Source organism: Melanerpes formicivorus, unplaced genomic scaffold (genome assembly GCF_026170545.1).
Source record: "Melanerpes formicivorus ecotype bairdi unplaced genomic scaffold, bMelFor1.0.p_v2 SCAF_63, whole genome shotgun sequence".
Classification (NCBI taxonomy): domain Eukaryota; kingdom Metazoa; phylum Chordata; class Aves; order Piciformes; family Picidae; genus Melanerpes; species Melanerpes formicivorus.
The window spans coordinates 3,070,743-3,093,870 of NW_027142415.1; the positions used below are offsets into that span (position 1 = coordinate 3,070,743).

General features: G+C 39.6%; 1 protein-coding gene, 1 long non-coding RNA gene and 1 other non-coding gene across 16 annotated transcripts in view; 1 reads left to right on the plus strand and 2 right to left on the minus strand.

The window, feature by feature from the left end:
- Positions 1 to 23,128, minus strand: part of TRDN (triadin) — a 236,471-nt gene that overhangs the window by 107,616 nt on the left and 105,727 nt on the right. For all 9 annotated transcript variants that reach the window (XM_068162336.1, XM_068162339.1, XM_068162333.1 and 6 more), the window contains 3 exons: positions 13,909 to 13,986; positions 2,036 to 2,092; positions 1,157 to 1,219 (listed from right to left, as the gene is read on the minus strand). In XM_068162336.1, the coding sequence (XP_068018437.1) occupies positions 1,157 to 1,219; positions 2,036 to 2,092; positions 13,909 to 13,986 (198 nt within the window). The remainder of the gene's footprint in view (positions 1 to 1,156; positions 1,220 to 2,035; positions 2,093 to 13,908; positions 13,987 to 23,128) is intronic.
- The window catches only part of LOC137453241 (uncharacterized), a 32,672-nt gene continuing 16,028 nt past the window's right edge, over positions 6,485 to 23,128 (plus strand). For 5 of the 6 annotated variants that reach the window (XR_010990299.1, XR_010990302.1, XR_010990301.1 and 2 more), the window contains exons 1-2: positions 6,485 to 6,592; positions 10,462 to 10,529. This is a non-coding gene — a long non-coding RNA (uncharacterized lncRNA). Of the gene's footprint in view, positions 6,593 to 8,524; positions 8,624 to 10,461; positions 10,530 to 23,128 lie in introns of those variants that run through there. The other variant, XR_010990300.1, reaches the window with a different exon arrangement.
- LOC137453255 (U2 spliceosomal RNA) lies at positions 8,134 to 8,322 on the minus strand. The gene has a single exon (XR_010990310.1). It is a non-coding gene; the product is annotated as a U2 spliceosomal RNA (small nuclear RNA).

Below are 23,128 nucleotides of genomic sequence, written 5' to 3' on the forward strand. Positions count from 1 at the left end.
ACACCACTGCCCACTGCAGGCTTGACTCACGACCTTCCCATTAAGGGTTTGATGCACTACCAAGCTGAGCCACCCTGCTCCCCTAATTTCAATAAACAGGTAACAGAGGACAAGGCTTTCCTTGAGGCCATGGTACCTATGGACCTGAGTCCTGCAATTCTGACTTAAACCTTTCCCCAGAGCACAGTACAGTGTCAGAATCCCCTCTCTCCATGCTTCTTTTGCTGTGGCCCAGGATGCCATTGACCTTTGGGGCTGAAAGTGCACATTGTTGGCTCATGCCCAGCTTCTCATCCAACAATAACCCCAAGTCCTTTTGTGTGGGGCTGCTCTCTATCACATCATCCCTCAGCCTTTATTGATAACAAGGAGTGCCCCAACCCAAGTGCAGGATGTTCACCTGGGCCCACTTCTCCAGCTTGTCCAGGTCCCTCGGGATGACAACCTCTGGCACACTGACCACACCACTCAACTTGGTGTCATCTGCAAGCTTGCTGAGGGTGCACTCAATTTCATTGTCTGTATCATTGATTAATGTATTAAACAGCACTGGTCCCAGTATGGACCAGTTTCTAATCTAATGTAATGCTAAATGGCATGAAACACAATGAATTAGGTTCAGGGCACTCAATAACTTCATTATTAACTTTTGAATAAAAAAATCTATTGTCTAGCATGGATAAACCCTCAAAAAGATAATCATTTTCTACCACATTCTGTGCTTTGACTGATGGCTTGATGTTTCTAATTATTACTTAAAATAAGCTGAATTAGTTAAATACTTCATGCAGAAATCTGTGTCCTCCATTCAGTCTTTCCAAGCTATGTACCCTTTGAAACCATTTCTGTTTGTGATTGATTTAGTGTGTAGAGAAAGCAGTGTTCCAAATGTGCTTGCCAAAGTCCCAAACTCACAGAATACAAGTTGCACATATATTTAAAGTACAAAGTGCTATATATATATATAAGATAAAGGAAACACATTACACACATAGATATATATTAATATACTCTGAGATATATAAAGATCTCCAGCTTGGATTCTGTGGTGATCATTAATTACATACACCCCTACCTCAAATGCTGAAAACCTGAAAGTGCTTACACCAAATAGTCAGATACCTACTGCGGAGAAAGACAGGCTTCAACTTCTTACCTGCTTTTTTGCTTTCAGGGGCAGCTGTCTTCTCATGAGCTTTGTCTTTTTTCCCTTCTTTTTCTAAGGTTTAATTAAAGAGTGCAATTTAATATGCTAGAATTCTAAATCATACACTCAGATATGAAGTCAGCCAAGTCCTGGTGGGCGCATGCTGAAAAAAACCCACTGTGACTTACTTGGAAGTTTAGTTCAGATTATTCCCTTATAGCACTTGCACCCAACTAGTCACAGAGCAATCAGCTGAAAATGAAAATTAATCAGCGTGCATCAACTATGGATGATTTGAACCCTTAATAATTCATCAAAGGCTAGGCAAAAACCACCAGTGCGTGAATGTGGCACCTTTTAGCTTAAGCTCCAGTAGCAATGAGATCATTAAAAAGTCATGAATGACAAAAATATTTTCCCATGAAAGCAAGACCTTAGTGGATTTTGGATGCCTCCTGGGAATGAATGATCTGAAATGATATTTAGGTGGATATCAAGGCTTTGTGGTTTAGTCACTGCAAGTTTTGGTCCTTCAGGAAGTGGTATACCATGAGCCAGGTGACATCTCCCATGAGTTTTGTGTTAGGCAGTACCACTATGCCTTGCTATATATAGGGACTCCATGAATGGTTTATTAAGCCCATAGATGCCAACCAAACAGGATGGTTTATGTGTTAGAATAAGAGTTTAGTATGTATCAAAAGCTGGAAACACATCAGACATCAGATACTGAAGAAGCAGTAAGATGCAACTACTGGCTAAGCAACTAAGAGAAGGGCACTTCAGAGGCAGAAACATAAGATTAACCTAACAAACACCAGTGAGACTTGAACCATGAGGGGAAATCAATACTGGATGAGTTCAATAAGAAACATTCCCAAATCATACCTTTCTTCTTAGTTTCAGTCATAGCCTTCTTTGCATGAGTCTTTTCCTCTTTATGCTCTGTAAAAGGAAACAGAAGTTCAGCTGACTGCTTCTCCATAGCTATAAATGGATGCATGTACAGATATTTGGGATGAGAATCACTGAATTAACTGCAGCAGGTTCTGGACTGGATAAATTGGTCACCATCTTATGAGTTTGCTAACAGCGGCTCAGAAATGCATCACAATACACAGAGAGCAAATGGGGTACACAGGATAGACCTAGAACTGACATGTACACCCAGGTAATTACTTAAGCAAGTACTAATTAAAGAAATTATGCCTTTTAACCTGGTGTAATTAAGAGCTTACCGCGGTGATTCAGTAGCCATGCACTTGTTTTGCTTTTCATACAGAATTTGACTGAAGGGAAACAAACCTTGCAAGTGGTACTTGAGCATAAGCACAGAATGCCATGGAAAGCCTGCATGCATAATAGATCTGTATGAAACTTTTCATGACTTGAACCTTTGAAACTGACATTACAGGAATTCTGTTGCTCGTGGAGAATTGCAGCTAAAGCATCACCTGTACAGGAACGTGATTTGTTTTAAAACCATCCTGCCTCTATTTGTCAATTAATTTGACAACAGTAGGAATAAGGATAATGGTTTCACCTTTCTTCTTTTTCTTTTCTCCACAGAAAGCTATAATTTAATTACTTATTCCATGAATATTATTAATTAGAAAAATGAGAGTTCAGCAGAGGAATTGAGAAAGCCGCAATTCATGGGTTTTCTTTTGGGAAATGAATCCCCATTTTGATGGGGAAGGATACAAGAGTAGAAGAAGAGCTGGTCTCAATGTCTTTTTAACTGCTCATCTGAAAAAAAAATGTTTAGGTTTGTTACCTTCAGTTTTTTCCTGCATGGCTTTGGCTGGTGCTGTGGCTAGGAGAATTATGATTTGCTTTTTGTGATGTTTTACAGTTATAAATCTAGAGAAGGAGCAAGTTTTATTGCCATACAAACCAGCACAACCACAGGATTGGGAGATGTCACAGCAAGAGATTGTTTTTTTTTTTTTCACTTGAAAAATATTTAATGTATAGGAATATCCAAGAAGCAAATAAGCCATTACAGTATCACAGTATCACAGTATCACAAAGGTTGGAAGAGACCTTGAGGATCATCGAGTTCAACCTGTCACCACAGACCACATGACTAGACCGTGGCACCAAGTGCCACATCCATTCTCCTCCTAAACACCTCCAGGGATGGTGACTCCACCACCTCCGTGGGCAGCACATTCCAATAACTAACGACTCTCTCGGTGAAGAACTTTCTCCTCACCTCCAGCCTAAACTTCCCCTAGCACAGCTTGAGACTGTGTCCTCTTGTTCTGGTGCTGGTTGCCTGGGAGAAGAGACCATCCCCTTCCTGGCTACAACCACCTTTCAGGGAGTTGTAGAGGGCAATGTGGTCACCCCTGAGCCTCCTCTTCTCCAGGCTAAACAATCCCAGCTCCCTCATCCTCTCCTCATAGGGCTTGTACTCAAGTCCCTTGCATAAATTAACATGAAGATAAAGGGGGTGAAAAACAATATAAGAAACTTACTTTTCACCTCTCTAGCTACCACAATAGACTTTTCTTCTGCATGCAAAAATACATCCAGAGAAAGAAAAGAATTAATTGAAATATTGCACAGCAAGCTTCCTAAACCAAAACAAAATATGTGCATGTTTGCTAGAAAAATTGCTATTGTCACAGAGCACATATACCCCACAGTCTGTCCATGCTGGTTTTATAAATAAAGTTATTTTGCTTATTGTGGAGGCAATCTGCTTACCAATATTCAGGGTCTCCCCCAACCATATTTCTGCTGATTTTCTGACAATAGTGTTTTATGTTAAGCATCGTCTTGACGTGTGCCAGTTCTTTCTTGTTTTAAAGAGATTTGTTCATTGTGGCTGCCTTGGTTATTGTCTGGACAAGATGAAGCAGAAAATCCTTACTTGTGTTTCACAGAATGTTTCTGCAGTGTTTTGTGTGCTTAATTGTCCCTGCTCAAACCCTGAGCGTGCTGGAGTTCGAGCTACAAATTCCTGTGCTCTGAGTGTCCTTTATGATACTCAAGTTTTTAAAGCACACGTAGAGTATCAGAGTAGAGCTCGTTCTCCACAAGCTTCTTTGGAGCTTCATTTTCTCATATATTTTAATATTCTTGTTATTGTCCATCTCTAGGGTTCCCAGGAGTCTCTCTCTGGCATGCTGTTCCAGAGACCTGTGCTAGAGATAATGGCTTTTGCCTCAAAATGGAAGGCACTTCAGCCTCAGATTAAACACAAGATGTTCCATAGCTCCATTTTTTTGTGCCGCTTACAAGTTTTCAGTGTTGTATTTCCACATACAATGTTCAGCTCTTCTAATTTCTTAAATGTGGTTTGGTTGATTACTCTGCCTGATTCAGCTGAAATTGTTTAAAATATCAAGTCTATCAGTTACTGTCAGAAAAAGTTTCCTTCTAAGTGCCTTCCTTCCTCTAGTCATGACTTCTAGTAACTAGAGACTGAAGTGCTGCTGGTACTTCAGTCATTTCCCTTTTTCTTCTGAGTTAGCTTCCTTATGCTTCTGGAGCTAGGTGATGCACATAAATAATTTGTAAGCCCAAGGTCCATACAAACATGACGCTCTTTAATCAGAGGCCATTTCTGCCTTGGAGTCTGTAGATTTTTCATGTTTCTGGGACCCAGCTAAGTCATATGAAACCTGCTCCAAGTTTCATAGCAAGGCTCAGAGCCATATGTGTCTTGAAAACTATGGGCTCAGATGTGGAGCCTTGAGAAGTGGAGTTTTGTATGAAGAAAGTGCAGGAAGTAGGAAGAATTTTTAATGCAAATAACCTAGAGCACGAGGAGAATACATCCCTGGCTGCAGAGTTTTTGCTGCTGAGGCATTTCACCAATTAAATCCACTGACATAATTTTCTTTTCAGGATCTCATGCCACAGTATTCAACGTGTCCAGGGAGCCTGGAGACATCTATATTCATTATGAATTTTCTAGAGGATGATCACACAGAGGTATTGAAGTATTGTGGCCCCTATTTCCCATTAGGACTGGCCAATGCAAGATATGGTCTCCTTGTCAAGTCCCAGGGTTTCCATTCACAACTCATCTTCATCTAGCCCTACTGGTGTCCCTCACAGCCACAACTAAGAAAAGCTTATGTAAATGAGAATGCTGGGCATGGTAAAAAGATATTATGGAAAGAGCTATTTCTGATTTAAGGAAGCAATTCTATTTCTTGAATAAATGTATTTCCTCTCAATCTGAGTAGCTCACATTGAGATTGTTGCATATTAAGTGTGTATGCAGCACCAGCAAAAGTTTCTAAAGCCATAAATGCAGTGGGTTTGTTCCAGATATATATATACAGCAGAGAAAATAATTATCTAAGAGCTGACATAGGTCATAAATAGAGACACAGACATAAATAGGTCATAAATTATATGAGCTGACTTAGGTACCATAAAATATGAACCCCAGTTTCTAATGAAAAGTACTTATTCTTTTTAGCTAGGAACAGTAATTCTGTGGATCAGGTGCAGGAAGAGGCATACACAAGGAAACAGAAGAAGGTTTGATGTTTTAGTGTTGACTACAACACGGAATTCAAGTGCAAATGACAATTGAAAAATCTATTGTTATGGTTACTGTTTCTTAATGTTGTAATTAAGGGTATAGGAACACTATTTATGAATCATATTTTCCATACAGTCTGCAAGAGAGATGCACACAGAAAGACCTTTTCTGCAAAAGCCTGCAATGCCTTTATGAGAATGCAATAGGGATATCTGCAGATGGCAGTGTACAAGATGACAGAATCAGTCAGCAAACAAGCAGTGGACATCAAATTGTTTTCTGCAGACTGTAGTGGAGCTTTATGGAGTGAAAGATGGAATCCAGCAAGCATGAGAAGTGTGAATGAAAGCAGTGCTGTGCTACTGAATGGGAAATGCTGGTAAATTATTTTTTTCCTGGAGGGATAAAAAAAAAAGAGGAAGCGTAGAATAGTTTTCATTGGAAGTGGCTGGAGCAAAAAGAACAGCCCTACAGCAAGGAAGCATTTGAGACAGAATGGTTTGTTTCTGAAGAAGGGATGAGGGGGCTGAGGACACTGGTGGAAATCAAGTTGGTGGATTCAATGTAGACCAAGGAAGAGGTGTTTCAGTCTGACTTGCCTTTACCAGCTTTGACAATGCCTTTGTGTTATTCCCATGGAATGCCAATTAATCCTTGGACAACTAGGGGAGAGGAGATAACAGAAACATGCCAACAATGCAGCACTTGAAAACAGGCCTGGTAAGAGCAGAGTGTGACTGCCAGCACTGAGCGGAGCTAAATTTAGAGATGCATGCGAGTTATTGGTCATAGTGTCATGAGAATGCCTCTCAGGAACTGGAAGGTGAAGGTTCTCTAGGAGTTTCTCTGTATTGCTCCAGAAGCTCTATGAACTTATGGAAAGATTGACCCTGGAAGAAATTATCAGCTCATCCCATCCCCTGTGAGAAACTGAGGTAAGGAGGGCAGTGAAGCACAGGCGCCATTACCTTCCCATGGAGAGGCATGCATATAACACTAATTAGTGGGTCTGAATTCCAGAAGTTTGGAGATGTTTTGGTTCAGTTAAGCTTTCTAAAGTTCAGGTACTTATACAAGAATTATCTGCATTTATCTCAACTGCTGTTGTCAGGAAATCTCAGAAGAAGAGCTCTTGTGAGAGACTTTGGATATTGCCTGGCTTTGTGAAATACTGCAACAGCTTTTCTTGCCTACTGATTCTGGTCCTGGCAGAAATGAGGAGCAGCAGAGAGATGTGTATACTCACTTGCACACAAAACACAATAAGACAAACATTCCTTTAGCTTCTTGTGAGAAACTATAATCAGACTGAATGTGAGAACCTCATTCCAGGTAAAATTTCATCCCATTTTTTTTCCCAAGCATAATTGTAAAGATTGTTCTAAAGGAACCCCAACAATAAATTTTAACTTAAAAATTGTATTTCCTTATTGATTTTTTAAGAGATAATGGTTTTCTTCCTTTGTTTTAACTGGTGACTGAAATCCTTTCCCTGCTGAACTCAATGAGAGCTTTGCTGCTGATTTTGGTGGGACCTGGATATTAAAAATCAAATGCAATTAAATCAGCTTCAACTTTACAAAATCAAACTATTGGAATAACTCCTTACCTTTCAGCTTTTGATGACATTTCTTTCCCCTTTGCATGTTGTTTAGGGCAGAGACTGGTCGGTTGCACTTTGGATCCTAAACAATCTCACACACGTTCACACAATGAGGCCCCTTCAGAGTTCCAGACATTTTAGAGGAATTAAAATGCTTAGTTTGAGATATCTTGGAAACTCATAGCTTTAAATTGAAATCTAAATTTTGAGTGAAAAATGACCTCAGCTGTCTCTTTGAAAAAGAGCCCCTGTCTAGGGTAAGAGTGTCCTTGTTGGTCTGGTTATTTCTTCTGTGAGAAATAATTCTGTCTTGCCCCTGCCGAACTACTGAAAAGTCAAGAATGCTAAGAAACCTAAATGGTCTTAATCTAAAGTTGTTAGAATGGCTTCATTTCACACACAAACACACATATGCTGTGTACCCACATGCACTCTCTCTGATTTACAGGTGAGGGTTTGACACAGTTTTGTGAAAGTCTGTTCAAGCTGCACAATTTCATTTCAGCAGAGCAATGTAATACCATTTGTCCTCATATTGAGCAAGTGAAAGACTAATGGGGCACACAGGTCATTAGAGATGTAGTACACCCTGAAATCCTAGACAACCTCTCCAGCCTGATTTTGCTGGTTGAAACAGCTTCAGTGTTTTCAAACCTCAATCTGAAACACTATTTGGCAGGTTTGAAGATTGCTTGTGGAGGTATTTTTGAGGTCTGTAGAAAGAGTGTAATAGCAATATCATGCTTGAAATTCCTAGTGCTTTCATGTGACCCACGTAAGTGTTCCTCATTTCTTCCTGTAGTGATTATAGGCTCTTTTTTTTCATGGTGCTGTTGAATCAAGTACTATAGCTGTTTGTTAACAGTGTGGGGCCGTATGTTACCCTCACTAAACAACACAGTGGGGAGCAAAAGGATACAGATACCAGTGCAATGAAACCAAATTCCAGCATCCATAACAAGACCAACAATAGAATCTCCACTGGACAATGCTCAGTGGCAAATATAGAACTGATAAGAACAGATACTACACTTGATCTTAGCCAAAAGGCCGAGAAGCGATATATGCTACAGGTATGATTATCATGAAGAATGTAACTCTCAGACTTCCTGTGTTATCACCTTTCCTAGCCAAAACAACACAGCCAAGGAAGCAGGGTTAACCTTCTTGTTGCTCCTGACACTCCCTTCTAGGCAAAACAGAGCAGCAGCAGCTCCAGTGCTGGGAAGGGTTTTGATGCTGCTTTTTGTGGGGAATACTTTTGAGCAAGAATGTTTGAGGTTAAGGAAAAGTGGGATGACCCTTTTCTTTCCAAAGAAATGTGCAATTTCTTCCTTTGAAAGTCCAGTGAATCTTAATCTAAGTAAGTATTTTCCATCTGTAGAGTGTCCAAAAGATTATTCCTCTGCTGTAATAGCTAAAACCCACTTAAATAAGCTAAAATAATCTTCAGAGATATTGGGGGTTGTTGTATTGGGTCAACTTTGGTGCATATGTATTTTAAATGCATAATCTAGTATATCTAGTATCATAAATTGGCTTATTATTGTTATTATTAGCAATAATGATAAAACATACTAATATATCTAATCAAAACACATGTATTTTATACATGTAACTATGTATATATAAATATAATCTATTTACATTTTTTTTCTTAGTAAGCTTTTTCCCCCATTTCTGTTTAATTTTTTTCTGCCTCATGCTAGAGTAAAAGCAGTAGAGAAGAGGCTCATGTCATTCAGCAAAATGTCATTCAGTGAAATGTCAAGGGCTTTCTGAAATAGTGAAGACTTTGGCTTCTTTTTTTCACCATAGCTAAATCATTAGAGTTTACTGCTTAAATGCCTAATCTAAATCATTAAGCAACTCACTTTGAAACATTGTGCATATTATTTCAAAGGTTTTACTGCCTTCAGCACAGGCTCATGGAATTGTAGAGCCCATATTTCTCGCAACAACTTGGGTTTATGCTGCATATACAGCAGCTAACTGAAGCCACCTGAACTCTTTCTTCCACTCAACTCGATTAAAATCTTTCTCCTTGTATGATAGTTCTGACAGAAACCTTTCTCTTATTTTTTATTTACTCCTTCTGGTTTGGATTAAAAATTAAACAGGGATTTTAAGCCACCAGGCATGTCAGTATTATTAAATGCATTCTAAATTTGGAGGGGGGGTGGAATAACAATTCTTTATTTAGGAATGGTTGCTGTCGTATCTCAAATCACTGCCTTTTGCTAGGAGGGTGGTTTTTTTAAGGGTAATTGATTTTATTATACAGAAGGAAAAAGAAAAGGTTGTTTTTTTTTTTAATAGAACAATCTGTGTACAGAAGAAAAGACAGCCATTGACAGACTGTACAGAGGCAGATTGATTTGTACCAGATTTATACACTTCTCTACATCAAGGGAGCTTTGTCAAAATTTGTATTGGCTTTAGTAATTTAGATACTCTTGGTTATATCTCCTAATGTTATATTCATGAAGTGAGGTATAGACTAGGAATTCTTCTTAAGAGAGTCAGACAGTGTGCATCCTATGCAGCAATAACAGAGATGCAGATTTCTATTTCAATGTCAATTTAGCCTCCACAGGAGTTGTGCAGAAAGTTATGCATTGCGCAGCAACTCACTTTACTCCATTCTGCAAAATCTGTAATTAGAAGATTCAGACAGTGATCTAGGGAAAATAGATTTTGTTCCACAAACATGCTCTGAAGGCATTGCAAAGATGTGACATTCTTCTTTTTAAACTCATTCAATATCAGAAATAGCAGCAAGATGGCTAAGAACAGCCAATGTACTTCAGTCAAAGGAGAGGGACATTTCAGAGCCCATCATGACCCATTAACAGATCGGAATGGTTGTGTTGATGACTCTTCTGTGATAAATGCTCTCCCACTACACAGTACAAGTACAAATTTCTAGGACAATATAACCTGGAAAATCATGCTCAAGTACAATGCCATTCAAAGCTTTTTTGGTGATATGATGCTCTTTAAAATGGTATAAAGCATGGCCTGTGTAAGATTGTAAGTGATATATGTAAAGAGCCTTCTACCAAGAGAAGAGCTTCGATACAGGTGCTGTGATCTTGTGAGAAAGCAAAGACATGCCATTCTGCACTAATTAATATGAAACCTTGCTGATAACTAACTAAGCCTCTGACCTTAGTTTTGACATTTCTTGTCTAACTGCAGCATTTTCCTGAGATATTATCCTGCCATGTCAGAGAGTGTAACGTGGCATGACCATCAGTCCTTCTGAGGTGAGTGGGAAAATGGAGGAAACTAAGAGCTGTATGAACTGCCAAGACCTGAGAAAGATTCAAGAGACCCACTATACACTGTAGAACAGAATACCAGGATACCAGTGGGTAGTGAAATACAAGAAAGCTAGAGTTAAAAGAAGTGGAGAAGACTATGGTAAAGGAAGAAATAAGGTTCAGATAGCCATGGAGAACAGATCTGATCAAATTACAGCCAGCAGCAGTGTCCTCCCTAAATGGTAGCATCAGTGTCACCTAAGACAAGAACATTGCTTCCAAATCCTTTTGAAAGCTTCAGACAAAGATAAGATAAAGGCTTTAAAATCAGTTATTTTGCTTCCTGGTTAGCCAAACAAGGTTTCAAAGCTTGGGTCACAAGTAGAAGCTATGTATCTCTTCACAAATTCCCTTTCCTTCTTTCATTCATTTTTACAGGATCTTTTGTTTTGTTTTGTTATTCTCTTCGGTTGGTGACCTGAAACTTCAAACTCTTCACTCAGCTTCGAGCTTAAAATCTCAAGTTAGCAGTGCTTTTTGAGAAGAGCCAAACCACCATGAAATAGGAAAGCAACAATCTGTTCTTTTCCCTTCTGACCAGACGGGTAGAAAGCATTTCGCTTTCCGACCAGAACATATCTGAAAAGTTCAATTCGTAAGCCCACACTTCAATGCAATTTATTGCATGCTGCTGGAATATAGTGTACAAATCAAGATTGTCTTACATAATGACCCCTTTTCCGAAAGATTTATTGTGGAGGTGAAGGAAGAGAAAATGGCAATGACAAGGAGAGATTGGGATTTAATACAAAATAACAATATGCTGTTTTCCTAAGACCTCACGAATTCAGCAGAGCGTACTTTCTGCTGGGCATTGGATATCATCCAGGAACAGCCTTCTGTTTGAAAGTATCAAATCATCTAAAAATGTCTGAGACATCTGGCACGTGCACTGCCACTATTTTCACCTTCTCAGAAATCAAGAATGGTCCAAGATTACCTAAGAAGGCAGTGGCAATAGTGAAAACCTCTTAACCTAGAAAATGAGTCAAATCTTTTCAGCTTTTACTAGCTGCAAGGTTTTGAATCTAGCATCTGAATATCACTGGGTTGTAAAGCCTAGGGCCTAAATAGACTGGTTTCATAAATTTTCTGTGACAACCACTCTGTTACTTTCTACAGTTCCACCTTTTTTTCACAGCTGAATCTTTCTGTCAAAGGCTGGGCCAGTTCTTCCGTGTTATGTAAAGTTATACATTTCAAATCACAAATGCTTGCACTTGTCCCCTGTTCTGTAAGATAATTATCTTCAATAATATTTATTGTAAGAAGAAATCTTCTGGTTTTATCTGGAGCAGGCTGCCCAGGGGGGTTGTGGAGTCTTCCCTCTCTGGAGATAGTCAAGATCCACCCGGATGCATTCCTGTGTGGTCTGGTATAGGTGATCCTGCCCTGGCAGGGGGGTTGGACTGGATGAGCTTTCAAGGTCTCTTCCACCCCTAACATTCTGTGATTCTGTGGTTCTGTGTGATCTGTCCCTTCACCCCTAGTGATGTGCCATAAAGGTATGAAAGCATTAAGAAATCACAGACAGATGTCTCTTCAATTATTCCACAGATTTCAATTTCTCTGCCTGCTCCTCTTTACCACCCTCTGATACTGTGCCAAATATCCCCATAAATTAGTTAATTATTTTACCCAGGGCCAAAATAAAACTTGAGGGTTTAGAATTCTTGAAGGTTTAATGTTTCCTAAATATGCACTGTGGCAGATTTTCTCTTCTATGGAAATCACACAATAGTGCAATATAACAGCAGCATTTTGCCAGCGATTTTTCCTTCTTCCTTTCTTCCAAGGCTGTTGCTTTAACAGTATTGTATCCTAGTGACTGGCCTCCAGCCTTGAAAGGAATTTAGTTGTGTGATTCTGAGCAGATAATCTACCCCCCAATTTGTGTGCCAAATGGATGTCTAATTTACATTCCCAATTACCTCAATTGCATACATAAATGAGCTAATGAAACACACAAATGTGTTACTGGTCATAAATAGTCATTTCCACGTGCAATTGCAGTAATTGTATGCTTCTCATGATTTTTAAAATCAAGAACTTGATGTTAATTTGATGCCTGTTTATGCTGAATAACTGTTATATTTAAAGATTAAGTTTATCACTCAGCAAATGCAGAAGTCTCTTTCTATTATGTCTTTCCCCCCCTCCCCATTATGGTTAATTGGTGGGTAACATTGTTTAACATTTCAGAGACTACTTTTTTACTGATAAGCAGCATTTCCTTAAACCAAGAAAGACTGCAAATCTATTTTGATACTGTATTGCTGCACAATAACCAGAGTTTTATGTTCCTTTAAACAGTGTGTTCATAAAGCAACACTCATTTGAAGTAAAAGAGGTTTTAGGGAAAGAGATAAGAAGTCACGTATCTGCTCCTATCCAAATGTTCTGATTCACAATAATCACATTAGAGAAACAAGTAATTAATTTAACTCTTTGTTTTAGGCATAGGTTCTGCCAAAATCTAACTCTAATTTTCTGTTTCCAAATGCAGGCGAATCTTGTAGCTCTTGTTACTTATTCCGCTGCCATCCCATCTGTTTTTCTCTTAGATTGCAATTGCTTTCTGGATAACACAGAACTAAGACCCCTATGAGAGAGATTAACAAATGCCATGGTGTGACTGAATGACTCCAAACTGCTATACAATTACATGAAAAGCCTCATGTGTTTTCCACTATTAAATTGTATGATGTAGAGACCAAGAACTTCTATTACATTGATAGCTTTAAGTTATCAGGCAGAGTTAGTTTCAAAATTAAAATGCATATTCCAACCACTCTTACTGATATGATCAGACTGCAAACAATGTAATTCAATTGCAGGGGTTGTGATTTAATCTTCTGAAGGTAGGATCTGACTTTGTATTTTTCTTTCAGTGTCTTCCAACAATAAGAATAGGGTTGATAAATGCAAAGCCAGAAATCTTGTGTTCATTATTGCAGATAATACACAGCAACATTGCTGAATAACAATAGCTGAAAGAGTAATCCAAAGTATATTAAGAGGATAATGTTGATTATGTTTAGAGTTAGATGGCAGCTTACGGCTGAACACCACCCAAAGCATTTTACGTACTGGGCCCCCATCCTGTAATCTGTTTCACTCAGGAAACAACATGAGCCATCTGTGGTAGTCCTGTAAGGAATATTTAGGTCTTGTCATACAAATATGACTGTGCCATTCACGTCCCAGGCCCTGTTGTTTGATCAGTTTTGTAATGCAGCTTATATCTAGAAACAAAATCCATTAGAGCCAAGTCAAGTTAACGAGTAGAAGCCACTAAAGGAGGAGTAAAACTCAAACTTGCCTTCAATAGCTGTGGGTTTCTTTCTTGGACTATGCTCTAGAAGAAGACGAGGTGGCATCATTTCCTTGTGTCCTGGACCTGAGTATACAGATTCAAAAGCATAGAAAATTAATTCAGTAACAGGCTGAGCAGATTCACTGGAAGGCTGAGCTCCCCTCAGAATTGTTTGTGTTTGAATTACGACACCATGCATAAAAGCTATTACCTTCCAGATATCATAGGAAAGAATTGCATTTCTCAGCAAACAAAGTAATTTCTTTTTAAGAGATATGTTTTCAAACACTGAAGTCCAAGTGACTCAAGGATATGCTGAAATGTCTGCAGTTCAATTTTTCTTCATTAGACTAAAAACTCTGAAGAATAATACTGTGATAATAAGGTTACATGCTCATGATGCCTCTTCTACAGTAAAAGCTTATTTTCTTCTGCCAAACAAGTGATCTTCAGCTGGTCCCTCAAGTCCACTTATTATGAACTTTCTGAAATATCAGTAAAAATTATTATGTTTCTTATCCTTAAGGATTTTTCTTAATTAGCCAGTACCAATCAGGTCACACACTGTAAACACTGACAAGGTTCTGACTCCAGCTGCTGACTGAAGCACCTCTAGACTCTCACAGTGTTGAACTCTACTCTTGTATTATTGAACTGGGACGTTCTGTACTGACTTAGCCTATGTACAGATACTGTGCTTTATCCATAACATTTTTCACTTCATTTCCCCAAAGATTTACAAACAGATCTATTGCACTCTGATATTACTTATACTTCTTTTCTGGCTTATAACAGCTTCTTGCAGCCTTTTGATTTCTTTTTGATTTCTTCCTCTGACATTTATGCTCAGCAGCTATCATAGAAGCAGAGAATGGTTTGGATTGGAAGGGACCTTTAAAGGTCATCTAGTCCAATCCACCCTCTGCAGTGAGGAGGGACATCTTTAACTAGATTAGGTTGCTCAGAGCCCCAAACAACTTGACCTGGAATATTTCCATCTGCCACTTCTCTGGGCAACCTCTGCCAGTGTCTCACCATCCTCAGAGTGAAAAATTTCTTCTTTCTATCTAGTCTAAATCTCTTCTCTTTTAGTTTAAAAACATCACCCCTTGTTTTCTCACAAGAGGCCCTGCTAAAAATACCGTCCTCCTCATTCTTGGAAGCCCCGTTATCATGTCATTGTGATCCAAAAGAACAATTTGTTGTGGCATGTGAAACAAAATTAAGCAGTTAAATATAACATTCACTCAGTCATATGCACCAGCACCAGAGTCCACACACAATCAGGCTGTTAAATCTCAGCTCCAGAAACTCAAAGCCATGCCTCATGCGTCACGACAGACTCAGAAGAGAAATTAAGATCTTAATGAGCCCTGGAAGCTGTGGTATCATACTTACCCCTCTCATTTTACAAAGGTATGTATACTCCTGAGGAATGCAGGAGGAAAACATCATCTTGAAGACAGCACTGGGATTTGAGCATCATGGTTGTAATGTTATTGCATCTCATCAGCATGTGTATGATTGCAGGCAAAGAATTTCCAAGTATCGAATCTAGATCATCCAGTAATTTGTGCAAAATGTCACCATGGAGCTGCTCAAACTTGACTCATACCTGAGCCTCTGACAAAATGCCCCCACACTGACAAAATCAAAGCATTGAAGGCACTGCAAATGGTAAAAATCATAAACATTTGGGGTTCACACAAGTTTCCTCTCAGAGCAAAAATCCCAAGTGGCTATTTACCAATCTCACTGCAGAATGATTCTAGATTTTAAATGGATAGCAGCCAAGATACTTCAGACTGGACGTGAGGAGGAAGTGAAGAGTGGTGAAGCCCTGGAATGGGTTGTCCAGGGAGGTGGTTGAGGCCCTGTCACTGGAGGTATTTAGGACCAGGCTGGCTGAGGCTCTGGCCAGCCTGATCTAGTATGAGGTGTCCCTGCCCATGGCATTGGGGTTGGAACTAGATGATCCTTGTGGTCCCTTCCAACCCTGACTGATACTATAGAACCATAGAATAGAATCAATAAGGTTGGAAAAGACCTCAAAGATCATCAAGCCCAACCTGTCAGTAATAATATTTTTCTACCACCTGAGCTAACACTTATAACATGCCTGTGATACTAGGCTTCACAAATCCAGAGGTCTAATCACAACTTTCCAAACACATTATGCCTTTAAAAATATCACCTTGAAATTGCAAAGAAAGCTAATGAGATGCTGAATGCGATTTGCTGCCAACCAGAATGGAAAATTTATATCCATAACCTCTGTCAACATGCAGTAACTTCATTAATTGAATCCCTAGTTCAGACTGAAAACAAAAACAGTATCAAAATCAGCCAACAGGTAAATAATCTTCAGCTTTCTGCTAGTGTTGATTAAATTCACAGATTCCAGTTAAGTTCTTTTGTTCTTTATTTTTGCCTACACTCGACCACCTATCCCTGGCTGGAAAAAAGTGATACCTTTTGTAACTTGTACTAATTGTTTTATGTGGAAGATGGTAAAGGGCAGTGACTCAGAATGTTGAGTACATCAGTAATGAAGAAGGATAATCAATAATTTGGACTGCAGTGTGGTCTCTACTGTGTGGGGCAATGATCTGAGCACCCCTAGGTCAAAGCTTAAGGCTGGCTCCATTATCTTCCTGTTCTGTGCTGTAGCAGCAGTTTTCTAATGATTGCACCAGTGTTAGTATAATGCCAGGGTGCTACCCCTTCTTGCTAATGACTTGTCAAGTTCTATTTTACAGTTTTGCAAGTTTGAAGCAAATCATTTATTTCATGCAAATTGACCACATGATCCAATATGAGTGTGTTTTAAACACCAAAAGCTTAAGCTTCACAGATCAAAAACTTTCCCTTAGGCCGGAGTGTTTGTTCTGAGCAGGTTCCCATCCACTCTGATAAAAATCTTCTCTAATGTTTCCATGTGTTATTAAATGTCTCTCTATTCACTTTGATGGGAATGCAGAGGACAGTAGCTGAATAAATATTTTATCCAGTCTTTTGATGAAATATGTTAAAGGGGATATCCAAAGTTAAATTTCTTTTCCTTTTTCTCTCCTCTGTAAGTTATAAAGCACAAGTGGTTTTCTGCAGTACAGAGAGCTCATAAATAGAAATGAGGAAGTGGCCTCAGCAAATCAGACCATTAGGATTAATGGTGTCTACTCTCTTGACTCCAGCAGTGGCCAATTGGACACATATCCATGATGTAAAGGAGAGGAAGGCAGGATGTTTTTAGTGATCCCAGTGGACAATCAGATTAGTCTATGAATCAGGAGAAGTCATTATCCAGATTACTGGTATTATTATTGGACACAGAGTTCTCTTGTTGCTTTAAAAATCCAGCCACAGAAAAGCACTGAACTTTATGTCTGCATATTTATTTGCTTCTCATGTCAAATGTAGACTTCATTTTTCTGCCATGAGATAAGACAAAATAGTTCATTTGAGTTGATTTTGTGGGTTTGGGGTTGTTTGGGTTTTTATAGAATAGAATAGAATAGAATAAATAGAATAGAATAAAATAGAATAGAATAGAATAGAATAGACCAGGTTGGAAGAGACCTTCAAGATCATCATGTCCAACCCATCAACCAATCCAACCCACATAAACAACTAAACCATGGCACCAAGCACCCCATCAAGTCTCCTCCTGAACATCTCCAGGGATGGTGAGTCCACCACCTCCCCAGGCAGCCCATTCCAATGGGCAATCACTCTCTCTGTATAGAGCTTCTTCCTAACATCCAACCTAAACCTCCCCTGGCGCAGCCTGAGACTGTGTCCTCTTGTTCTGGTGCTGGCTGCCTGGGAGAAGAGACCAACATCTGCCTGTCTACAACCTCCCTTCAGGTAGTTGTAGAGAGCAATAAGGTCACCCCTGAGTCTCCTCCTCTCCAGGCTAAGCAGCCCCAGCTCCCTCAGCCTCTCCTCATAGGGCTTGTGTTCCAAACCTCTCACCAACTTCCTTGCCTTTCTCTGGACTCGTTCCAGTAAGTCAACCTCCTTCCTAAACTGAGGGGCCCAGAACTGGACATGTTACTCGAGGTGCTTTTGTTCATTTTGATTTATTTTGGTTGGTTGGCTTGGGGGGGGTTGTTTGTTTGTTTATATATTTATTAGGGCTTTGTTACTCCAAAAAATTCCTATTGTAATTGCAAACAGAAATATGAATACAATTCTACATCTAAATTGTCCTGTAGCAGTTGTGCTACAGGTATCTCCCTCACAGGATGTTATAAACAGCTGTCTGACGACTAATTACAGCTGATAGAAACTGAAAGAGTGAAATGTGTTGACTTTAAGCTCATGGGAATGTGTTCATCAGGAGAAAAAGTGTCATGTTAAGACCCGAGCAGCTTCCTCTACTGCCTGAAAGAAAACAAATATGCTGCAAACATGAGTAGAAGATTTAAGATTCTAGATGGTAGCAAGTGTTCATTGAAAACAAGCTGCAGTCTTCAAGCACTGTGAAACTCCTGTCATCAGTGTTTATTAAATCACTGGAGATGTCATCAAGAAATTCATTCTGACATCTTTTATGAATATTTTAGATTTTTATATTACATGATAAGGAATACAAGACAAACTTTAATTACCTTACTTTTCTCAATCTAGGAAGTGTCTTTCTACATGTGTCAAGAATGTCATGTCCAAGCATTGAGGATAAATTGTTTTCTTATGATAACAGCAAATTATGTGGGCTTTCTTTCTTCCCTGATCTGCTCAGTTCAATTTGTCTGCAGCAATCTTAAATGACATAGATAAAGTCTCTAGATTTATCTTGCTGAATCATAAGATCATAGGATATAATAAAATGCTTCTAAAATTATTATCTTTAAATGACTAAAGGCATTGGAGATAGCTGAGTTTTCAACTTGGATATGGAATTAAACAATGCTGTCACAGACAGAAGCAAGTAGCAACACTATTTCTATGGCTGTGCACATACCCACACCCTGATTATCTGAAGAGCAGGAATCCTACAATCCAACAGCACCAAGGCTTTGTTACAGTATCTTTCTTACAGCTCAGCAAAATGTCTTCAAATAAATCTCCTTCTGCCCAGATGTGACATCTTTTCCCTAATGATAATAGAAACAATTGAAAGAAAGTGAGTGCGCTCTCTGCACAGTCATTTGTTATGAAAAGGAAATTCAAATCAAATGTTTCCTGAAGGCTGGAATCAGCAGAATGAGGTGAGACTGCCAAATGTGCTTTTAGGGGACTGAAATCTTAATGGAGTCCCACCATTCTGTTCAGGCTTCCAGTTTTGACATGTGAGCTACTTGAGGTTAAAGATGAGACTTTCCCATGTTATCAGACACTCCTCTTCAGATATGTCCTGGTTTAGAGCCAGAGCTACTCAGGACCAGAGGACAGAAAGATATTCTACTCCTAAAGGAAAGATGTTAAGAAAGATGTGGAGTTGCTGGAATGTGACCAGAGAAGGGCAACAAAGCTGGTGAGAGGTCTGGAGCACAGCCCTATGAGGAGAGGCTGAGGGAGCTGGGGTTGTTTAGCCTGGAGAAGAGGAGGCTCAGGGCAGACCTTATTGCTCTCTACAACTACCTGAAGGGAGGTTGTAGCCAGGTAGCTGCACCAGAGGAAGTTTAGGCTGGATGTTAGGAAGAAATTCTTCACAGAAAGAGAGATTGGCCACTGGAATGTGCTGCCCAAGCAGGTGGTGCAGTCACCATCCCTGGAAGTGTTTGAGAGACTGGATGGGGTGCTTGTTTGGTGCCATGGTTTAGTTGATTAGATGGTGCTGGGTGATAGGTTGGGCTTGATGATCTCAAAGGTCTTTTCCAACCCGATTAATTCTATTCTATTCTATTCTATTCTATTCTATTCTATTCTATTCTATTCTATTCTATTCTATTCTATTCTATTCCATTCTATTCTACTCTACTCTATTCTATTATATTCCTTTTTGGGGAGGCAGAATAAAAAAAGAAGTGCTGCATACTGGCTGGAAGTTTAAATGGAGATTCTATTTACAAATATCCATACAGAAGGCATTCAGGTAGGATGAATACATTCACAAATTAGGCTGAGTCTAGCAGGTCAAAACCTTCCAGAATCCTCCACCCCTTCCAGCCTCGGCAGGCTTGTAAGCAGCCCAAAGCTGCACTCCCCACCCCAGGCCTACCTGGCCTTGTGACGCATCTCAAAATTCCCCCGCCAGCCAGAGCTGTCTCCCCAGCACAAACCATGAGATAAAAGGCATCAGCTCTTCTCGAGGAGAGAAGAATCACAGAATCACAGAATTTCAGGAGCTGGAAGTGACCTCATCCAGTCCAACCCCCTGCCAGAGCAAGATCACCTACACCAGATCACACAGGAACGCATCTAGGTGAGTTTTGAATAGCTCCAGAGAGGGAAACCCCACAACCCCCCTGGGCAGCCTGTTCCAGGGCTCTGTCACCCTCACAGGGAAAAATGTTTTCCTCATATTTATGTGAAACTCTTATGCCTCAACTTCCACCACTGTCCCTTGTCCTGTCATTGGCATCACTAAGCAGAGCCCGGCTCCAGCCTCTTGGCGCTCACCCTTTATGCATTTATAAACATTGATGAGATCACCTCTCAGTCTCCCCTTCTCTAAGATAAAGAGCCTCAACTCCCTCAGTCTCTCCTCATACAGAAGATGTTCCATACCCTTAGCCATCCTCCTGGCTCTGTGCTGGACTCTCTCAAGCAGCTCACTGTCTTTCTTGAACTGAGGGGCCCAGAACTGGACACAATATTCCAGATGCATCCTCACCAGTGCAGAGTGGAGGCACAGGTTGGAAAAGACCTCAGAGATCATCAAGTCCAACCTATTACCTAATACCTAACACCTCCTGACAACTAAACCATGGCTCCAAGTGCCACATCCAGTCCTTTTTTGAACACCTCCAGGGATGGGGACTCCATCACCTCCCTGGGCAGCACATTCCAGTGGCCAATTACTCTTTCTGGGAAGACCTTTCTTCTGACCTCGAGCCTATCATAACACAATGAGTTTATGTACACTAGTAAGTTAAATGGTCCCTGGGGATGTTACTGGACTCTGGAATTCAGGCTGGAGGTCAGGAGGAAGTTTTACACAGAGAGAGTGATTGCCCATTGGAATGGACTGCCCGGGGAGGTGGTGGAGTCGCCGTCACTGGAGGTGTTCAGGAGGAGACTTGACAGGGTGCTTGGCTACATGGGTTAGTTGATTAGGTAGTGTTGGGTGATAGGTTGGACACGATCTTGGAGGTCTCTTCCAACCTGGTTTATTCTATTCTATTCTATTCTATTCTATTCTATTCTATTCTATTCTATTCTATTCTATTCTATTCTATTCTATTCTATTCTATTCTATTTCAGACCTACATATCCTGCAATGTTGTTTCTTTTGTTTTCTAATAGCCTCCAACAATGTTGATCTATTCCATGTGAGAATGTCTTAGCTCAGGACTTAACAGAGGCCAGAGACTATTTCCACTAGACATCTGACCCATCTTGACCTAGAGAAGGCATAATGGATGTGGATCACTCTATGACAGAAGGAATCACAATCAAAGGAAACTTGAACTGAGATTGATTTACTAATTTAGATGTAACCCAAAAGTGTCAAAAATGATACAATTATGTCCAAAGGAAAAAAAAAAAAAAAGAAGTTTAAACAGGGTCTTAATGACCTATTTGGAACTCCATTTTTGACAGTGACAGATGGAATTAATGGATAATAAGATGAGCCTTTAAAGGAGGAGTCTATCCTAGTAGTCAACATATATTTCAGTTTTTCATATACACTCAAGATCTGGCTCTTTATTAAATGGATAATCACCAAACATACACTGAAGCTATTTTTGTATGAGGTTGATATTACTTGAGGAAAAATACTGCTAGAGTGTATGCAGCAATTACCAGTAGCAATACAACCCTTTACATTTTCACATTCTGTTACACTGGCTATCACTAATTATTATGATACATGAGAAAAGGAAAAATGTAAAGAGCACATGGATAATGTCCAATTTATCTATATGTTCCACTTGAATTTGAAGTATATTAAATATATCATAGATAACAGAGTGCCTGACTCATGTGTAAAGATTGATACTGAGAGATGCTTCTCCTTCAACACACAAACAAAACCAAGCCTGTTATAAATAACCTAACACCCTTAGGAGGTTATCCACCTCTTAAGCTAAAAGGAAAGACAGCAGGTTAACAGTGAAGGTGTAGTAAGGATGATAATCCATATGCTGTTTTGCTTTGAGTAGGGAGAAGGATTAAATGTCCCTTCTCAAGGCACCAAGCAAAAAGTAGCAGTAACTTCATATTCTCCTCTGTTAAATATGTAGAGATCTGAGTTCATCTTTTGTTTTTCAATGGTGCATTCTCATACACATTAATACCTGCATAATATATAGAATAGAATAGAATAGAATAGAATAGAATAGAATAGAATAGAATAGAATAGAATAGAATAGAATAGAATAGAATAGAATAGAATAGAATAGGATAGGATAGGATAGGATAGGATAGGATAGGATAGGATAGGATAGGATAGAACCAGACCAGACCAGGTTGGAAAAGACCTTTGAGATCATCGTGTCCAACCTATCATCCAGCACTATCTAGTCAACTAAACCATGGCACCAAGCACCCCATCCAGTCTCTTCCTAAACACCTCCAGGGATGAAGACTCCACCACCTCCCTGGGCAGCCCATTCCAATGACCAATCACTCTTTCTATCATGAACTTCTTCCTAACATCCAGCCTATGTGAACATATGTGCACATATGAATGCACTTCTACACAAAAATGCATACAGATATTTCTTTAGTGATATTTCTGAACAGAAAATGTCTTTTCTAGCCCTACTTGATCTGGTAACTGAACAGGTGTGAGATTCCATCAGCGTGGATTCCCGGAGGTTGTGTGAACATCAGTTAGCTGCTGCATTTTCACTCAGCCACCAAACCAATTAAAGTCACAGCTGGGAATAGATTTGTTGGTTTTTGGTGCTGTTTGTTTTTCCCCCCCATATTCTTTTTCTTTTCCTGTGGGTTTGTATCTCACACAATTTAAGTGTGCATGACAAGTGCACAAATTGCAATAGAAGCATGGGTGCAATTATCAGTGGAGGTTTTTCTTTCGCTGTGTTAACCTACAGCCAGTGCTATAGGTCCCAGCCAGAAAGGTGTGCAATGTATCTTAGCTTCACAACAG